The sequence below is a fragment of the Emydura macquarii genome, unplaced genomic scaffold (genome assembly GCF_026122565.2).
Source record: "Emydura macquarii macquarii isolate MOO-44397 ecotype Brisbane River unplaced genomic scaffold, CSIRO-AGI_Emac_v2 contig_1043, whole genome shotgun sequence".
Lineage (NCBI taxonomy): Eukaryota > Metazoa > Chordata > Testudines > Chelidae > Emydura > Emydura macquarii.
In genome coordinates, this window is record NW_027131180.1 from 17762716 (window position 1) to 17781657 (window position 18942).

Sequence of the window (18942 nt, forward strand, 5' to 3'; positions counted from 1 at the left end):
AATTTGGTTTTATATCCTGTTTTCTCCTAAAATCTACAGCAGAAAGCATCCTATAAAAAATTAGACTTGCCATTTAAAGTGACAGTATGGTACCATTTTGATAATCCTGGCAGATCTGCTGTACATCATAATTACAGACCAGAAAATGGATTCTTTTATCTGCACCTGTCATTGAAACATCTATTTTCTTTCAGACCAACTGCAGAATATACCCTCTGAAGGAGAAGTGGTTAAAATTGTATATACGACTTTTTTAGTTTACAGCAGATGTTTAGATGCTTATTGGTTTTATGACTGCAACCATACATAAAAATAATTTAAATGATTTTATTAGCAAAATGTAAGTTCAGATCAGGTTTACTGGGATACAACCTTCTATCTGGATTTCAGCTGGCCAGCCATTGTATCTGTTCTTGCTATTGTCAGAATGGTTGATCTGTTTAAGAAAAAAGAAAAGCCTTCCGTTTATTGTTTATAAACTGTCATCACTGGGAGGGAAAATTTTATGTCTCCCTGTGTAGCAAGAGGGAAAAGATATGGGGAAAGGAGCTTGGAAATCAGCAGGTAACCAAATTATCCAGCCTATCTTAAATTGGTACGTCCTCACCCCATTATCTGTTATATAATCAATCCTCAAAATATTATAACCCAAACGCCTTATTGTCTAGAGGACCTCATAATATCGGACAAGGATGAGGAGGTATTTCCTGTAAGCAATTTGTTTCAATAAGTAACACCCAACGAAGATGTGAAACTAGGGATAGTTCCATATACCTTTGGAAAATAGAATAGTTAAGAGAAATCTGTGGAAACCGAGCTGGGTCTAGAATATCAATTTCTTCCGTCCTCCTTGCATCACAGAAAGATGATTTTCGCGTTTGTATGGAGCATATAAAATAAAATACCACTGCTATTAGGAGAAGTTCCGATACAGAAATGATTACTGTTAAATTTTTCTCAAGTTTGAGGAGGCCAAGATTTTCAAAAATGGCTTGTGATTTTGGATATCTCCCTGCCTGAGTCTCCATCTTGAGACTCTTAAAGGGTCCTGTTTTTCGGAAAATGCTCAAATTCAGACCTCCTCCAAGACATCTCAAAAGTTGGGCATCCAAAAACTGAGACACTCTAAATCACTAGACACTTTTGGAAATTTGTTTCTAGAAAGAAGTCATAACACAAGGTTGTGAGGGATTTGTGAAAATTATAGTTTAAAAAAAACAAAAACAGACAACAAAAAAATTAACCCTACCTTTTCTTTTTGAATATTATCTGGTAGGTTGAAACCTTTGGCAGCTAGAAAGGCCCAGCTTGACCTGAACTTCATGTTCCATATTTCTTTACTGCCAAGTTCTGCTATTGCTTTTTTCGCATCATCCTTTAATCTAGTAGAAGATTTGAAAAATTAAATATTGGAGACTATGAAATGCAGAACTTTAAAAATAAATTATATAAGAAAGAATACAATCTGTTGATATTTATGTTGTAACTTCTGATTTCCTATTAATGAATAATTTTTAAGCCTTCCTGTATCTTCTGTCCAGTAATGTGCCACAAAATTCATGGAACCCAATTCTGCCCCCACTTACACCTGCGCAACTCCACAGAAGTTAATAAAAGACAATGAGTTTGCACAGATGGAACAGAGGGGAGAATTCTCTGTTATGCGGGATCGGATCTCTTTGGTACATTTTATCATTTGAACAAATTTAGTGTAATCCGAGTGTCTTTGAGAGGTTCAGGCTGTGTTATATGGGCAAGTGTGTTGAATGGGACAGCATCAAATGTCTTAGAAGGAGGTGAGTAACTAAATCTGGTTATAGCTTGAGCTATGTCAACTTTTGCTTCTCAGAAGCTTGCCAGCCTGAATTGCAAGTCATTTATTATTCTAGCACTGGGCATACACGTGCTTGCTTACCTGCTGCTTCCATCATCATGGGTGACCATCAAGAGAAGTGACCCTTGAGGTGCATTTTTAACAAAAGCAGTCATCTGTCCAGAGAAGTCTGTTGATACAAGCAATTATTCATTACCCCCATGCTGATGCACAAAACATATAGTTTCCTTTCTCTTACACTCAGCTGGTTGCTACTTTTCAGCCTTGCTTCTCCAAAAACAGAAGCAAGTTACTTATTTTTCTCTAGCCATATAATTCCCGCATTCCCATGCAGAGGGCCAAATCCTGAAAGGTACTGAGTGCCTTCAACTCTCATTGAAGACAGTGAGTGTACAGAATGATCAGCATCTCCAGAGAGTTCTGAAGTGAGCATGAGGACCCAGATTAGAAGCTGAAGTCCATAGCTGAAGATCAACTTTTATGCTCAATCTCTTTAAGAAAGAAGGCAAGCCAAACTGTGGCACTGAACTATACCGCATTAATACCACTTTGCTGTTTTCACGGAACCCAGAAGTACGCTAAGTGCTTTACTGACCATATAAAGGACATGACACCAGCCCTGAGAAACTTACAGCACTCTGCATAACTGTGCTCACAAGAGGAGTCCCATTAAACTCAACAGAACTATTCACCTATGTAAAGTTCAACACATCCTTAAGTGTTTGCAGGGTCAGGGCCCAAACACATGATGGCATTATACTCTTTAGCTCTGCATTGTATTTAAGATTAGTTATCTTGATTATTAAAAGTGTGAAAAACATGCTAAGGCCATTCTTAAATGTGTGTTTTTTATTTCCAGCTACATTTAAGCATGATGAATAGAGACCCCAGCACACTGCAATCTGATGATATACAAGTCAAAATAGCACAAAGTCTAAAAGAAAAAAAGCAAAAAGCAAAATTATATTCAATGGTTTCTCCAATGACTTTCAGAGAAGACTAGAAATAGCTTCAATTAGTATGACACATTTCTGGGTAACTGACTGAGAAATGAGACTGGAAACACAATTAGAATACAATGCATAATACAAAAAGCATAACAGGGTATGTCCACACTGCAGTAAAAAACCCACAGCACTGAGTTTCAGAGTCCAGGTCAATTTGGGCTGGACTTGGGCTGGAGCCTGGATCATGACCCCACTCAGCAAGGTTTCAGAGGCCAGGCTCCAGTCCAAACCAGAACATCTACACTGCAATTGTTAGCCTCGCAGCCAAGCCCCATGAGCCCAAGACAGCTTACCCGGGCCAGCTGCAGCCATGCTGCAGGTCTTTTATTGCAGTGTAAACGCATCCATAACCACCTTCAGGCAAAGGAAGAAATTTAGATCTTTAGAAAAAGTTCCGGATGGGAACTGGACATCGCACATTTCCATGAAGACAACATTAAAACTTGTTTGGAGTGTAAACCCCAAGCCATGTTTCCTGCTGTTTAAACCCTCAACCATCTATGAAAGCAGGACACGCTATTTTCAAAAGGGGTGAATCACACACCTCTGTACATCATGGAAATCTAGAAATAAAATAAAGGCCTGACACAATTTAGTTTTTTCCTTTAGTATTGAACAATGAAGTACACCAGGTGAGCAGAGATAAATCTGTTTTGCTGTCTGTTTTACATTAAGTACTGATCGTTCTTGGAGAGTTTAAGCAACTGTCAAACATTTAATTGGGGGGGAAAAAAGCGCTTTATTCCATATTTCTTCTGCATGAAAAAGTCTCTACAAGAGACCCTGTGCTATTTTTATTTGTTAATATTTTGGCTCTTTCTTACCTCCTTCCCACATGTCAAAAAACTGTGTAGCTATGACTTTTCCTGTTTTATCTGCAATAAAAAAATTATACGTTTTAAATATGTGAGAAGGGAGAAATGAAAAGGGAAAGTAAGCACAATGGTTACAACTAAAAATAAGTACATCTATTATTTTACATTACTATGGTTTCAAGTTTCCGTTTGTTCCAGATTTCTTTCCAAGCTCAGAAAATTAATCTGGAATAGACATGACCATACAGAGTCTCTGTGACAGCTTTAATTCCTGCCCATCTATGATACATAGAAGTGATCTGTTAAAGCTATCCTACAACTGAACTCCACCAAAACTGTTGCATGACAGAAAATATTTCTGCCCAAGTCTTCCAAATAATGGATTTGGCTTTACTTTTTTAGTTTATGGTTAAAACAATGAGTGAATTTTAATAGAAACTCTGGTGCTTGCACATATACTTTATACTAGTTCCTAACTAGAGCTGGGAACAATAGCTTTTGATTTTGGAGGCCCAACTCAAGACTATTTCAATAGCCCTAATTTTCAGTGGGTTGGTGCTCAGCACTTTCTGAAAAATCTGGCCTTTTTACAGTGGCTCAAGTTAGGCTCCCAGAATCACTAATCACTTCAGAAAATCTTAGTCAATATTTGTAATTCATTTTGTTGTTGTTCAAATGTGCCTATTTTTGAGTTCAAGAAACAGATGTAAAATTGGAGGTAATTCTCAAGACTTCAAAATTCTTTGACAAATTCATGAAACATTTTTTGGTAGTAGGAAAACTGCAAAAATAGTAACTAATTTTCACGTTACACTTCCAAATGTCAAACTGAGTCAGGCTTTGATTGGTTACATAAGATACATACTCCCATGTAGGGGAGGCCGCTTTCCTCTGGAGCACTGAATGCTCCCACTCAGTGGGAAGATCTGGCAATTGCTGCCCCCTTTCTGGCTCATCTTGGTTCTCATCCTTGGCAGGATCATGGGGGTAGGGGAAGTATCTTAAAAGCACAGGACTCTGTAAAAGTTTACTTTCCTGAATTCAGGAGGCAAAATCCAGAAGTGGGGAAATAACATTCCAGACTTGGGCCTCTCCTGAGCAGAGACCAGAGATCACACCAAATGGAGGATGCTGGATTTGATTGTAGCAATTCACTGTGCTTGTATGTCAAATAGGTTTTTTTCCTGTGTGGTGTTAATCTTGGTTTATAATTTTGTTTTCCTTAACAACAAAAACTGTTAGGTCAGAATAGAAAGGGGACACCAATGTGAATTAACATATTAGAGTGATACTACAGAAAAAAAAAGTGTTGGCTACAGTCTGTAATTAATTAGAAAATATGTAAAGGATATGTTTTACTGTATTTCAAGGTTAGATATGGCCACTTTTCTATTTGAACTGGTGGATAAAGGAAGCAAGATATTTAAAGAGTACATGGGAATATTTGTTCAGCCAGAAACTACCTCTCAGAGGAAGGATGGAAGATATTCTATTATACAATATTTTCACAGGTACATGGATTTCAAGACCAGAAAGGACTACTGTGTTATGCAGATCAGACCAGGTAATCACAGGGCATACAATCCAACCTAATAATTTCAACATCAAACCTGTAATGTCTGTTTCAGTTATAGCATATCCTTTAGAAAGAGATTTAGTTTTGATGTAAAGACTTCAAAGGAATTCACTATATTAGTAAGTTGTTCCAATGGTTAATTATCCTCACTCAGTTTAAAATTTGCATTGTATTTCTAGTCTGAATTTGTCTAGTTTCCAATCATTGAATCTTGTTATGCCTTCTTCTGCTAAATTAAAGAGCTGTCTACTATCAAAAATCTCTTCCCCACATAGGTACTTGTAGACCCCAGTCAAGTCACCTCTTAACCTTTTCTTGGATAAACTAATTAGGTTCAGCTTTTGTAGCCTCTCATTATTAAAGAAAGTTTTGCTGATCTCAAATCATTCATGTTTTTCTTTTCTGACCCCTTTCCACTTTTTCAACATTTTTTTTTTTTTTTTTTATTATTAAAAGAAAGTAAATACAAAAGACGTTTGGTGACAAGAAGGAAATTTTTGATCAGATCCTCATCTGGTATAAACAGGATATATCCGATGTCAATGGAGCCACACCAATGTACACAATTCAGCTCTTTGTCCATCCTTTTATCGTCAAGTGGGTGGGAAACAGAACAAAATCTTTTTATTTATTGTTGCAACATTTCAGGTCAATGTAAACACCAAACTACATTTAAGCTTGTTTTCCAGACTCAGGGCTCTTATTCCCCTCAGGAGGGGCCTCATCCTCATCAATAGAGAACTGAGAATTTTCTTTTATATGACATACAAAGTAGTTCTACTCTGTCTAATTTAAAATCCAGGGCCACTTGGACAACTTTTCATGGTCGTCCATTCTCATTCACTGAAAATCTAACAAGCTTTTTTTTTTTTTTTATTTTCCCCACTATTCTAGGATTTTTTTTTCAAGTGCTGCTTTTTTGTTGTTAATTCTAAGATGACTTTGAATCTGTTTAATAAAACTGGAAAATGACCAGCTACTGCTGCATAAGGAAACAAACTCCCCTAAGGCAGTGAAAAGGTAAATATGGCTCTCTCTGTTCTATTGCCATGGAGAAGGCTGTGGTTTTCCTCTGGAGCAGTGCCACAGATAGATTGCAAGTACCTTTACAACCATAAGTGGAAGGGATGGAGGGGAGTGCAAAAAACTTGAGGCACAAGATTATGTTACAATGACATACACAGAGAGCAGCCCTAACTCATTATGACTAGAGACTAAATTAAGGATTTAAACCAGAGATTAATCTCTCAGTGCCTAGAGTACTGGACTGGGATTCAGGAGACCTAAATTCTGTTTCTGGTTCTGCCCCTGCCCTGCTGAGTGAATTAGGGAACCTGAGGCACAGAGAGATAAAATAACTTCCCAATCCATAAAATGGGGATAATGCTGACCTCTTTTGTAAAGTGCTTTGAGATCTACAGATGTAAAGCACTATATAAAAGTAAGGTATTATCATCTAAACTCATTACACTATCTGCAGTAGTCGCTTTTATACATCTTTTTAGAACTTCAATATTCATTATTCAATTTTAAGAAGCATATCAACCACTCATATTTTGAGGATTGTCTTTAGTTTAGAAGATAAAAAGATTTGCTGGAGGGGACAGAAAGGGAGTGTAAGAGAGGAAAGTTTGAATCCAATTTTTTCTTGGTTGTCATGCATACATTGCAAGGCCACAGTAAAAGTGACTGGGAGTGACAAACAGAGTTATTGTGCTTGGTAACTCTATTTTCATACGTGTCCAACAACAAGCAAATTGGTAGTTGACAAATATAAAGGGAAGACTGTTAGTTTGTTGATATTTTGCATGTCTGAGATGCAATCTAATTTTTCATAGTGTACTACCATTGTCGCGTAACATTTCTTTTGTTACTTACAATTCACAATGGCAATGTTTATACCTCTTCCAACATTACCCTTCTGTTCACTTATGAGCCTGAAATTCAAAAAAATACATTGTCAGTAAGGAACTGTACTTCCAGAAGGGTGGTGATATTTATCTATACAAAATCATTCCTGGTATTCTCATTTTTTAGGTTGATCATTTAACTGAGGAGTCTGCTGAAAGCAATGGAGCCATGTCTTAAAAATTTATAGTGTGTTGGCCAGTTTCCCCCAGAGAATCCATAATGAGTCTCAGATCAAGTGCCAGTTCAAAAATGTATTCTGTTAAAGTGCAGCACAAGCAGAGTAGAAAACAATATAAGAGAGAAAATAATTGGTTTCATGGCACCATTCCATGCAGATTTATAGAACAGGCCAGTGTATCTTCACAACAACTCCAAACCAAGATTTTAAAGAGTGACTAGAGATTTTAAGTGCCTCAGTTTTTTGAGTGCCTAATTTGAGATGCTGTAAAGAGGCCTGGTTTTCAGAAAGCGCTGAGCATCCAACCTCTGAAAATTAGGCCCTTTTACAGTGTTTCAAGTTGTGCATCTGAAACCTGAGGCACCTACAATCATCGGTCACTTTTGAAAATCTTGGCCCAAAGCAGTTTATAGAACAAAGATAAAAGCCTAGATGCAAGGTTAAAAAAATTATTTTGGAAAAAGTGTGGTTGGCCTTATTTTATCAAGAAAAATCATTTTTGCTTGCTTTAATAATCCTAAATAGATTTATTCTATAGTATCTTCACAAAAAAGATCATAATGTGTTAGAGATAGAACAGAAAGACTACTTTCTTTAGTGACCTAAGCATAGAAAAAACAAATGACAAAGTAGACTAAAAGGAAAAAATCTAAAATGTCAAAGAAAAATAAGTATACTAATTTAATAGAAAAGGTGTTCTCCACACAGATGGAACAGAATTATTCAAGGTTTAAAGTTATAAGGCACCCAAGAGCTGACACAATGAAGCCAATCATGTTGTCTGAAGAAAGAGAAATTAAAATTTCAGGGGGGGTGTCAGCCGCACAGAAATAAGGACAAAGTCAAATTTTTGTCTCAGTAAAGTCAGTGAAAATTCTGGCACCGACTTCAGTGAAAGCAGCTTTTGGACCCAACAATGAAGAAAACAATGAGCTATCCTTAAGGAAATAACATATGGATCAGAAATGACAATTTTTAAGAGGATTTAAAAAAAAAATTATCACTAAAATAAAACCACAACCTCTAAAATATTCCCACCTCTGATTTCTAAGTGTCTCTCATTTGCTGTGTGCCTGTCCTAAAAAATTACACCTATACATTAGACTGAAAACTCTTTGGAGAAGGACTGTGGGTGCATGCACATGTATTACCACTGCACACACAGTAAGAACTAAAAAACAGGGGAAAGTCAAGATTGACCCTTAAAATATGTTATAGCAGAAGGGTTAAGTGTGACATTTAAGACCACCAGCAGAAATGAAAGAATAGTTAAACGGGAGGATTTAAAACCAGAGAAGTGAAAGAATACTTAAATAGGAGGATTTAAAACCAGAGGACAGCTGAAGATGCTGGTTTCTTGCTTGAGGAACTTAAGGAGTATACCATGGTAAACGGTACTGAAAGGGGAAAACCGCAAGATTGGTGGTTTTGTGCTATGTAGTTTGCATTAATCCAATAAATTTATCTTTATAATAAGAGTTTAGTTTGCTGCTAATAAATCAAAAGCAAAATGCCCCTACTACTCCACATAGTTCTTGCTTGAAGTTAAAGAAGATTAGTACTTACAGCTCATCTTCAAAACAAATCTTGGCCAACTTTTCGTTGCCACCACCACTGCGTAATTGATAAGCATAGCTCCCAGGTGAGCATGCAGACCAGTGGTCACATTTTTGTCTTTTGGGAGGTGGAGCTATAGTGAATAAGAAAGCAGAACATGTTTTGTTTGAGCATTATGTAAACACCATTCATGTATGAAAATGACCAACTAATTTCAGTGTATCAGAGCAAGGTAATAAGTCTCAAAGACTGAGAGAGCTGTTACCTAGTGATTAATGTGGAGAAAAAAAATATCTATCAAATTCTACCTTATTATAAATCTGCTCATTCAATTTTTAGGAGAACAGCACATAACCAATCATTCATTAACTAACAATCCATTTGCAGGTTAAATTACAAACACTGTGCTTCACTTACAATATGCTGCATATTAGCAGAAATAAAAAGTCATGGGACCACATACCCTTAATTACTGGTTTCTCGCCAATGCTCTGAAGATTTTCGACAGCTGATGATAGTGAATCTTCAGGTACGATATCTGCAAACAAGTATCCCAAATACCAAGCACACACCGATGCTAATATAAGTCCTGATAACTTCACAAGGTCTGATAAGAAACAACAAAACCATTATTTAACGTGAAAACAGGAACAACGTGATAAGAAGTCTACATAGGGCTATTTTTACATAAGTCTACATATAGTATCTTCTATGGTGCTGCTACACAAATACACTACTTTGAAAGGGTGAAATTCAGTCCTGATGCACAGGTATTCCACACCATTTCAGATCTTTGGTGAGGCTGCAGACAGAGGGAGTGTGGCACTCAGCACTGACATCCCCTTGAGCCCCTAAACCCCTAAGAAAAAAAAATCTTTAAAAACAACAAACAGCGAAAAACCCACTCTACCCCCAAGCAGAGGTTTGACCTGGAAAAGGAGACATGCTAGAGATTCCATAAAATCCACTAAAGACTTTGCTATTGCTATCCATTTTAGACAGACAGCACCCACATGCTATGGTGATGAGTGGCAGTTTAAAACCCTCCTCTATAGATAATTTACAGGGGGTTCTCCATATTCTCTTTGAACTATAGGAGGAGGCTAAGCTATGCCTGAATAGGCCAATATGTAAACGGGACTTGGGGTTCAGGTTGAGGGTGGGGTTGTGAAATCTTAGATTTGCACACATCTGGAGGCCCAGAAGCCTGCAGAGTGGTGTGGAGTGACAGTAGCCATAGTCCAGCCTCTCTCAATTATACTGTAATTTCCACCACTATTGCAGAAGCTATAATAGTGTCTATATCTGCAAGGAGACAGGTGTGTATTTGCTATACTCTTGGGAGTGAAGCTGATAAATACAGAGTGTCATATTGTACCAGAGATATGGCTACCCCTCTTTCAGAGATAACAATTTATACCTAGACCTGGAGAGAAATATCATCCACCCTATCCCCATATCAATAAAATATCACATTTCTATTGCATCTTTCACCTCAAAATAACTCAAGTGCTTCACATCGTGAGTATGTACACTGTGTTTATTAAGGAACTACTTTAACCATTGCTAAAATGCCACCTTTTCAGGGGGTTGGAAGATAGGGAAGGAGTAGGGAAAACATGGCAGCTGTTTTACACTACACATTCAAGAAAATGAGGCCTGAACATCAAATATGGAGGTTCTCCCGTTTATTTTAAGTTTCCTTTTCCAGAAGTAAATATGGGATATAGTGGTGGCTCTCATCAATTTACTGAGCTAGAAGTTCACAAATTCCCTGTGCTTTAGCACAATTCCAGCAAGCTGGGAGAGCCGATTGAGTTTAAAAAGTTGCAAGTTAACATGATTTATGAAAGTGCTGTTTAAAAACATTAGTACTAGGGCTGTGCAGGAACCAACATTTCTGTTTCACATCAAATTCTGAAATTCCGATTTCTTCGTTCATTCTGATCTGCTGTGTGGAATTTGCAAAAAACCTCAATTTCAGGTCAGGTGAAACTTTCATTACAATAAAACCAAAATATTTTGTATCAATTTTGACTTTTTATATTGTAATACCAAATAAAAAATGGAGACAGTCATTTCAAAATGGAAAATAATTCCACTTTACAAAAATCAAAACAGAACATTTTGACCTTATCAGAATGCTTCATTTTGATTTTTTTAAAAGGAAATTTCATCAAAACTGATACAGTGCTAGGGAAAGTTTAGATTGCAACAAAATGGCATTTTCTGATGGAAAAATGTTTTATTGGAAAATTTTTGACCAGCTCTAACTAGCACCCAATTCATACAGGTTTTTAAGCTGCTCATGGTCTATACTAGAAGTGGAGGTGATTAATACAAAGCACTCATTTGCAATAGTTAGAGCTAGTTGAAATAAGAATGTAATTTTTGCAAAAAATTTCAAAAATTACATTTTTTTGCTCAAAATTTGACATTTCAAATAAATTACGGCATTGAAAAACTGAGTCAAGTTTTAGAACATTTTTGACCAGCTCTATTTCGCATTCAGTGATTGCTAAACCTTAGTGTATGATTCAGCATGTCTGACGTTGAAGGAAGTGGTAGAAAAAATACAAACAATTGAATGGATTTAAGTAATGAAAACAGATTCTTCTAAGTAAAATGTGAACACTGTCAAGAATTGCTAGCAGCAAGTTAGACGGGATTCATAATCACCTCAAATAAGTGCAGAAACAGTTTTTTGCCTCTTGCATATCAAATACAACACAATCTAATAGTGAAAGTGAAAGAGCAGAACTTTGATGAATTTGGTGATCATGTGAGACATTTTCATTATCATGATCATAAAAAATATCCACAATGTTCAGCTAAGACCTTGTTCCAGGTCTATCTTCAACATCAGCTTAATTAAACAGAAGTCTTCTATTTATTTTCAGTACCCAAGGAAAGGCAAAGGTCAATCAGCATTTATGCCATAAAAAACAAACTGAAAGGCAAAGTTTTCACTTGATAAAAAACCCCCAAAGCTTGCAACTTTCCTTTACGCTTTACCTTCAATGAAGTACAAAATGAGCATTTTAAAGAAATGATTGAAGCACTTAGTCGAAATTTGTCTGGAGGAATATACCCAAGCCTGACAGTTACTGTTAGTGATTGTCTCCACTGAAAAATTCTCTCAAGCTTTCTATGCTTGAATATTTCTCTTGAGCTAGCCTAGTTCAAGTGGGAGAAGCAACAATGCAAAATAACATGCAACACTTGAGGTACTTTGTCCACACTGGTGCTGCAGTCACTCCTGTGGCACTACAGTTTTGTCTTCACTGACAAAGGGTTTTTTTGTTTTGTTGTTTGTTCACAGCAAGATAATGCACAATAGTTATCCCACTGTAAAAGTCTAGAGCAGAGGCAAAACACTTCATTGTTTATTATGAGATACCTAGGGGAGGTCAGCACTATATTCCTGTCTGTGGTTGACCTCACCTAGTTGATTTTCAATAAAAGTACAGTGTCTTATCTCCACTAGCATTTTATAGCAGGCTAACTAACATATGTTTGTTAGTTATTCTGTGATAAAAACACACCATTTTTGTCAATAAGGACATAGCCTAAGACTTCTGGGGGCATATCCCAAAGTATTTAGTGCTGCAGTTAGCTGTCTCTATGAATTCTTTCCCAGTGAATTGTGGGAGGTCTTTGCTGTATGTCCCAGACACATGGAAGGAATTGGGGGAAAGCGGTGGAGGACTAGCAACATTTGAAGGAAGATAGCTTGTGTCCACACTGCAGAGGTCTTGTTAGCAGCTGATGAGTTGTGTGAATTCAAGGGTTAGCCTATACCCCCTCCCACACCATGAGACAGCCAACAAGGCTTAAAAGCACCACCACACTTAAGTTCAAAGTTTGTGTGTGGAGAGGACTCAAGTTAGGCATAACACAAGTTCTAAGTCAAGTTAATTTTGCAGTGAACACAAGTCCAAAATGGGTGCGCACACACTCATTTCTGAAAAAAATCACGTTCTTAAAGATGCAAACATCATGCACCTTCCCTGACCAGACCACTTTGATATCAGTGAAGTATTCCTGGTGATTCACTAGCAGTTGTATAACCATGAAAAAATATCCCTTTCCGTTGATATACTAGATGGCAAGGTGGGCTAATTCCAGAATAAGGATGTACGTACTCTCTATAGCCCAACCTCAGTTCTGGAACCCCACTGATAGGAATCCATTCACTACTTCTTGTACTTTACCAAGAGTCACAGTCCTGTGTAGCAGGAGATGTTTAACAGCCCTACACACTAGGACAACAATGGCCCCTACTGTGAATTTTCCAACTCCAAACCAATCCCACTGACTGAAAGCAATCTGGTGTTGTAAGCTTCCAGAGCATAATAGCTGAGAAGTGAGTGGCAGTCATTTTGGTGCCCTTGTGATGGCTGTTTGGGGTGAGCTCAGCACACAGATCCAGGAATGCGGCCTTTAACACCCAAAAAAGTTCTCCTAGTTGTCCCAAACGTGCATTATGAGGTGTTCCCATGAATCAGTGCTCATTTCTGGGCCCAGATGCAGTGACTTATGTAAAGCTGCTCTGTGAGTGCCAGCAGCAACCTGGCTTTTTTTTTTTTAATATTTATTATTTGCTCTATCCATCAGCATCTAGTTATTGTGCTTGAACTTCTCCCCCTCTTCCTCATCACCAACCCTTTGAGCTCTGCAAATACAGGAGAATGGTGCATCCTGTATCAGCAACACTCATGAAACTTGTACTGAACTCTGCACCATCCACGTCTGCCAGTGAGATGGTGGAGAGCTGTAAGATAGTGGGAATTCAAAAAAAAAAAAAAAGCTCTAAAATTATGGGGGATGTGGAAAGTATTATTGGGGTGGGGTAGAAAGTGGCATGATGGGAACTTGATCCTTAGGTCCCAGAAATCCCTGGTTTCCCACAGAACAGCATGCAAATGATTCACCAGGCAGTGAGCCAACCGCCAGATGCAGGGCAGGGGACGCTGGGGTAGTGTATAAAGATACCTAGCTGTGGCGCACCGCATTTGACATCGCTGCAAGCTTTCGGGCGGCGTACATGCCGCGCTCACTCTGGCTAAGTCTACACTGAGGGCTGCAAAAATTCACCACCGCCGTCAGATCGATTTCTCTGGGGTGAACGGTCAGTGAAGACCCGCTCAGTCGATCCAGAAATCGACGTATTAAGGCCACCTCCACAAGTGGTGCAGTGCAGTGAAGACGGGGCGCAGAAGAGAAGTTGACGGGAGTTTTTTGCGTAGCCTGCATAACTCTAGTCGACTGCCGCGGAAGGGAAGTGTAGACGGCCTCAGCCACCCCGCGGCGCATACACTCCAGCTGCTGTAGTCCCCGAGCAAAGTCGGGAGCATAGACTGGAGGCCGAGCTCGGGTCCCCCGCCAGTGCCACTGCGGCTGGGGAAGCAGCAGCAGCCGGGGAGAAGAGCGGAGACGGGAGACAAACATCAGGCGGCAGCAGCAACAAACTGGCTCGCCTGCTAGAGGGCGCAGGACAGCGAGGGCTGCGGGACCCGCCCGAGGGAAGCTGCAGGCTGAGCTCCGAGGGCCAGCAAGGCGCCGTGCGAAGAGGGGCCGCCCCCCGGAGGGAGAAGCAGCGAGCGGGGCAGCGGCCGCCGCACCCCACAAGTGACGCCCCCCGCGGGCAGCGCTCGAGGCGGCCCCAGGGCAGGGCAGGGAGAGGCGCCGCGGGCTGCTCGCGCGCCTCCCTGCCAGTCCTGTGCGCGGTGCCTGGAAAGAAAAACCCGGCAGCCCCTACTCACTGCTCCCGCCCAGCCGCATCTTCCCGGCCTTCTCCGCAGCTGCCGCCGCTGCACCTGTTCCGCCAAGAGCCCGGCCCGGCGCGGCCCGCCCGCGCCCTGGCCCCTGCCCCTGCTGGGCGGCAGGTAGGAGCCGGAACCGGGGGAGCGCCCGCCCGGCCGCGCTGGCCACGCCCCGGGGGCAGGGAGCGAACGGGGAGGGGAGGGAATGAGTCGCAGGTGCGTCCCCCGCCGCGCTGGCCTCAGCCCCTGCGGCGCTCGGGGGAGCTGAGCGTCCTACACCGCCGGGGACGGGCCGGGTCGATCCGCCCCCGCCGCACCGCAGCAGCCAGGAAACGTGTTCTCGGGGGAGCGGTGATAAAGATCGCTCAGCCCACAGCCGGGCGGGGTGACAAGTGTGTGGAGCTGGGCCCTGGGCGCCTGCTGTGCTCCGACCACCGCTGTCCACTCAAAAGGGTTGCAGGCTGATGCTGGGAGGGAGCGGGGCTGGGTTTGGGGCACCTCAGTGTCACTCTGGGGGACAGGGCAGGCACCCCAGTCACTTTTTAGACATCAGGCTTCAGCCTATTTAAGCGTAAAGACTCCCTGGCTCCACCCAACTATTCAACAAGAGCAACTGTCAGCGCCTCAAGTGCAGCGCCAGTCAGGCAGGGACTGGCCGGGAACTTGGCTCTGCTTAACAAGACACCGCCCCCCCTGAAGGAAATGCTGTCCCTGCGACCCTGCAGCTGGGGAGCAGCCCTAGTGAAGAGCGCCCTGTGGGGCTCAAAAGCTCATCTCTCTCTCTCTCGCCAACAGAAGTTGGTCCAATAAAAGATATTACCTCCTCACCTTTGTTTGTCTCTCTCAGAGCCTGCTGCCTGTCACAAGCAGTTTGTGCCCACCTCACCTCTGTGGAGAGTTTAGGTAGTAAAAATATATATCTTTGCTTTTGTTTCCTGATCTTGTTTCACCCCACTGCATGGTGTAGATTTATTACACAACATATTGAATCCACAAACAGGATGTGCAAACAAAAGACAGGCCAGAAAACAACAGATCCTTCTCCCCCCCCCCTCGCTTTAAAAGCGAGTTTATACATAATTTGCCCCTATAACGATTGTGAAGGGGCCTGACAAATATTTTAATAATTAATCCAGAGGGAAAAAAATCAATAGGGGCAATTTTATATAAGGGGGAATTTTGTGCCAAAAATTAAAAGTGAATTCAAAATGATTCCAACGGATTCAAATTTAAATGAAAAGTTTTGGAGTTGTTTAAGCAAAAATCTGAAAGTATCAGGAAAGTTTTGAAATAATTTTTTTCAGATTTTTTTTTTTTTTGGTATAATTCAGAAAGGTGTATTTTTTTTAAAAAACAAACAAACAAAAAGAAAACGATTTCAACCAGCCCTAGCAATCAATCAGCCTAAGCAGAAGAGCAAGGGGAAACCTGCTCTAGGGCTGTGCTAGGGATAAATTAAATAAGGGATACATTAGTAAGGGAGAAAAAGATCAGAATTTAGTTATGGCAAATTTTGATTAAGTAGTCCACCCCCTCCTCCCAAATCTATAATTCATCTTGTTTACTTGAAAACACCCCCTCCCCCCATAAAAATGTCAGCATATTTACCTCCTTGCACATTGGTCCAGATTATTTATATTTCTAACCCCTCTACCACAGAGAGTGGCAGAAAGACTTCCTCTACCTTGCCAGGATTAGCCTCTGTGCCCTACCCTCCATCTTCAAAAGATATCCCCTTTTGCCCCTCCCCTCCATTTCAGGAAGCCCTAAGATTAAAAAATATAGAAAGATTTGCACTGTTTGCTTTCTTCCCAAGCACTAGGGGGGAGAGTGGTGTGAGAAGGATGACCCTGACAACAGGGAGACAGGCACTTCCTTTCCTGCCCTGCTGGAGGTTGGGATATTGCAGAGTCCCCTCCAACACCAGAAGTTAGCCAGGTACCTGCAGCAATTGCTGTTCCTTGTCAACATGACTAGAGCTTGCTTTTTTTTTTTTTTTTTGTGGCCATTTTATAGACTTTATTCAAATTCATGATTTCCATGACCACCAAGACAAAAATCACAACCTTGTTTATGATGCACAATACAAACAGTGAATGTTCCAACAGAAGCAATTAAGCACTTTCTTTTCACAATTTGTTTAAAGCTATAAAGACTGAAGTACAAACATGTTTTACTTCTAAGCAAGTTGTTTGCCAGTTACATGATGTACACAAGCATTTAACTAAAGACTATCATTACAGTTAGTTCATGATGCAAAGAGACCTATGGAAAAGATGGAAGACATTTTCTAAGTCAAGTCAGCAAATACATAGAGGAGGTGTTTAAACGTGCAGTGGAATTTCCCCAACAACGTAAGACAGCACAGATATAACTTAGGTTGAGCCAAGGCTCTTCTTACAACATACAGCAGTAAAGGCACAATCTTTGGCAGGCAGAAAGGAACATCCAGGAGTCATGAAGTAAATGAACAGTATGGCCAGGAGGATCCCAATAAGGAAGCAAATTCCAGGAGATGAGACAGGTGGAAAACATGGCTGGAAGTGAAGGATACCAGTGGCAGAAAAGCACATGCAATGAATTGGGTAGGGGTGAGGGGGAGAATCAAGATAGGAGAGAAGGAACTGAACTGCTATTATTTTTTAAAATAAGCCATTGCTATATCTGAGGAATGTTGCAAGACAGCAAAGAAGAGGGGAGGACAGGAGACATAGTCCAGTCTATTGAAAATGTATAGCTAGCTGTAAGAGAATTAGAAAGGCTTTGAATCTAAAACATGACAAGTGGAGGTTTCTTTTCTCCAGTCTGTGGCCAAAACACTGAATTAGAACTCAGGACAACTGGGCAAGATTCCCAGCTTTGTAGTACAGTTCTTATGTGACTTTAAGCATGTCACATTCGCTATGGGTAAAATTTTCCGAAAGTGAAGGGACTGGATATCCTATGTGCCTCAGTTCTACATCTATAAAAATGGGGATAATACTTCCCCCTACCTCCATTGATGTTATAAAAATAAATTAATTAGTTAATGAGAAATGTCTGGTGCTCAGCACTTTGGATATACCATGCGACTTTCTTAGGGGCCCAATCATGAATTGTGGAGCATAACACTTGGCACCTATTTGGAAAATCTTGGCCATGAATATTTGTGAAGTGCTCAGCTGCTATGGCGCTGAGAGACAGAAAATCTATTTAAAAAAGCAGCTCTGGCAAATAACCTGCAGTTGTGCTGGAACAGAGGTATGTTTAAGAATTGCTCAATGTCAGTATTCCTATAACACTAGGAAGGTCATGGTCACATGAGTTGGTCCATGCAGGTTGACCCTTGCAATCTCATGGAGCTCTGCTGGCCTGCTGAGTAATTTACAGGATCAGGGTCTATGTCTACTTTAAAATAAAATATTAAACTGTTCTCTCGGGGAACCCTTGAAGTCCTTCATGAAACCTGGAAGCAAAAGTTTGGGACATAGGCCAGACTTTGAGAATATTAGATTAGCCTCACTGAAAAGCAGAAGTCTTAAACAAAATACAAAAGTACAGAAATCAGACAAGTAACAAAAAGAATGGTGAGCAATAAAATAAGCACTTGCAACTGATGAGCTGGAAAAAACAGTGAGACTGGAATCCGATGGGTTGGTGGCTGATTTATGGTTTTGGTTCATGCTTGACATTTGTTGACGTGAAGTTTTGACACATAGAATTAGCTGAGAGTCACACTGCAGAAAAAAACCCTCCAAAACCAAACCAATCACCCCCCAAATACAATAAACAAACAAATCAGGGAAGTCAGATTTAAGGCTACACTTAAGATAAACTCAAACATTGAAAAGTAGGAACATTCACAACCTAGGTACCCAGACTAAACTATCCTGCAGCAAGGTTCTGAGAAAATATGAAAATCCTGCTAACTTATGTATCAATTACAAAATTTCAAATTATCAGTGTCCATGAAAAACGTATCTTCTTAGTCATACATTTGCTAGACTTGACAACTCTGGCCTTCTTTACAATCATAAATTCTATAAGAAAAACCTGCTTTACACATTCTTGGTTAGATAAATAGCATATTAAGGCAATTATTCCCCACTCCCCTTTTAAATGCTGAGTCTTGTGTGGAATTGAAGGCACCTAGCACCTCTCAATATAAGGCCCAATGACTCCAAGTATCAAAAATGCAAGTACTATTAGACACAGATCTGACATCAATAGAGATATGAAACTGTTGATACTGGATGCTTAGTGATTATTATATTAGATAATTTTAATACAGTAATATTGCAATAATATTTGCTTTGGGCA

The 18942-nt window shown here is 40.2% G+C and overlaps 1 protein-coding gene across 1 annotated transcript; it reads right to left on the minus strand.

Annotated features, from left to right (window-relative positions):
• Window positions 1–313: 313 nt before the first annotated feature.
• FAM3B (FAM3 metabolism regulating signaling molecule B) lies at window positions 314–14887 on the minus strand. The gene is made up of 8 exons (XM_067545223.1): window positions 14644–14887; window positions 9342–9485; window positions 8888–9011; window positions 7111–7169; window positions 3666–3716; window positions 1916–2003; window positions 1250–1382; window positions 314–436 (listed from the first exon to the last, which is right to left on the minus strand). Exons 1-8 carry the CDS (start codon window positions 14660–14662, stop codon window positions 347–349), a joined length of 708 nt encoding a protein of 235 aa, XP_067401324.1. The 5' UTR covers window positions 14663–14887; the 3' UTR covers window positions 314–346.
• Between the last annotated feature and the right edge of the window lie 4055 nt (window positions 14888–18942).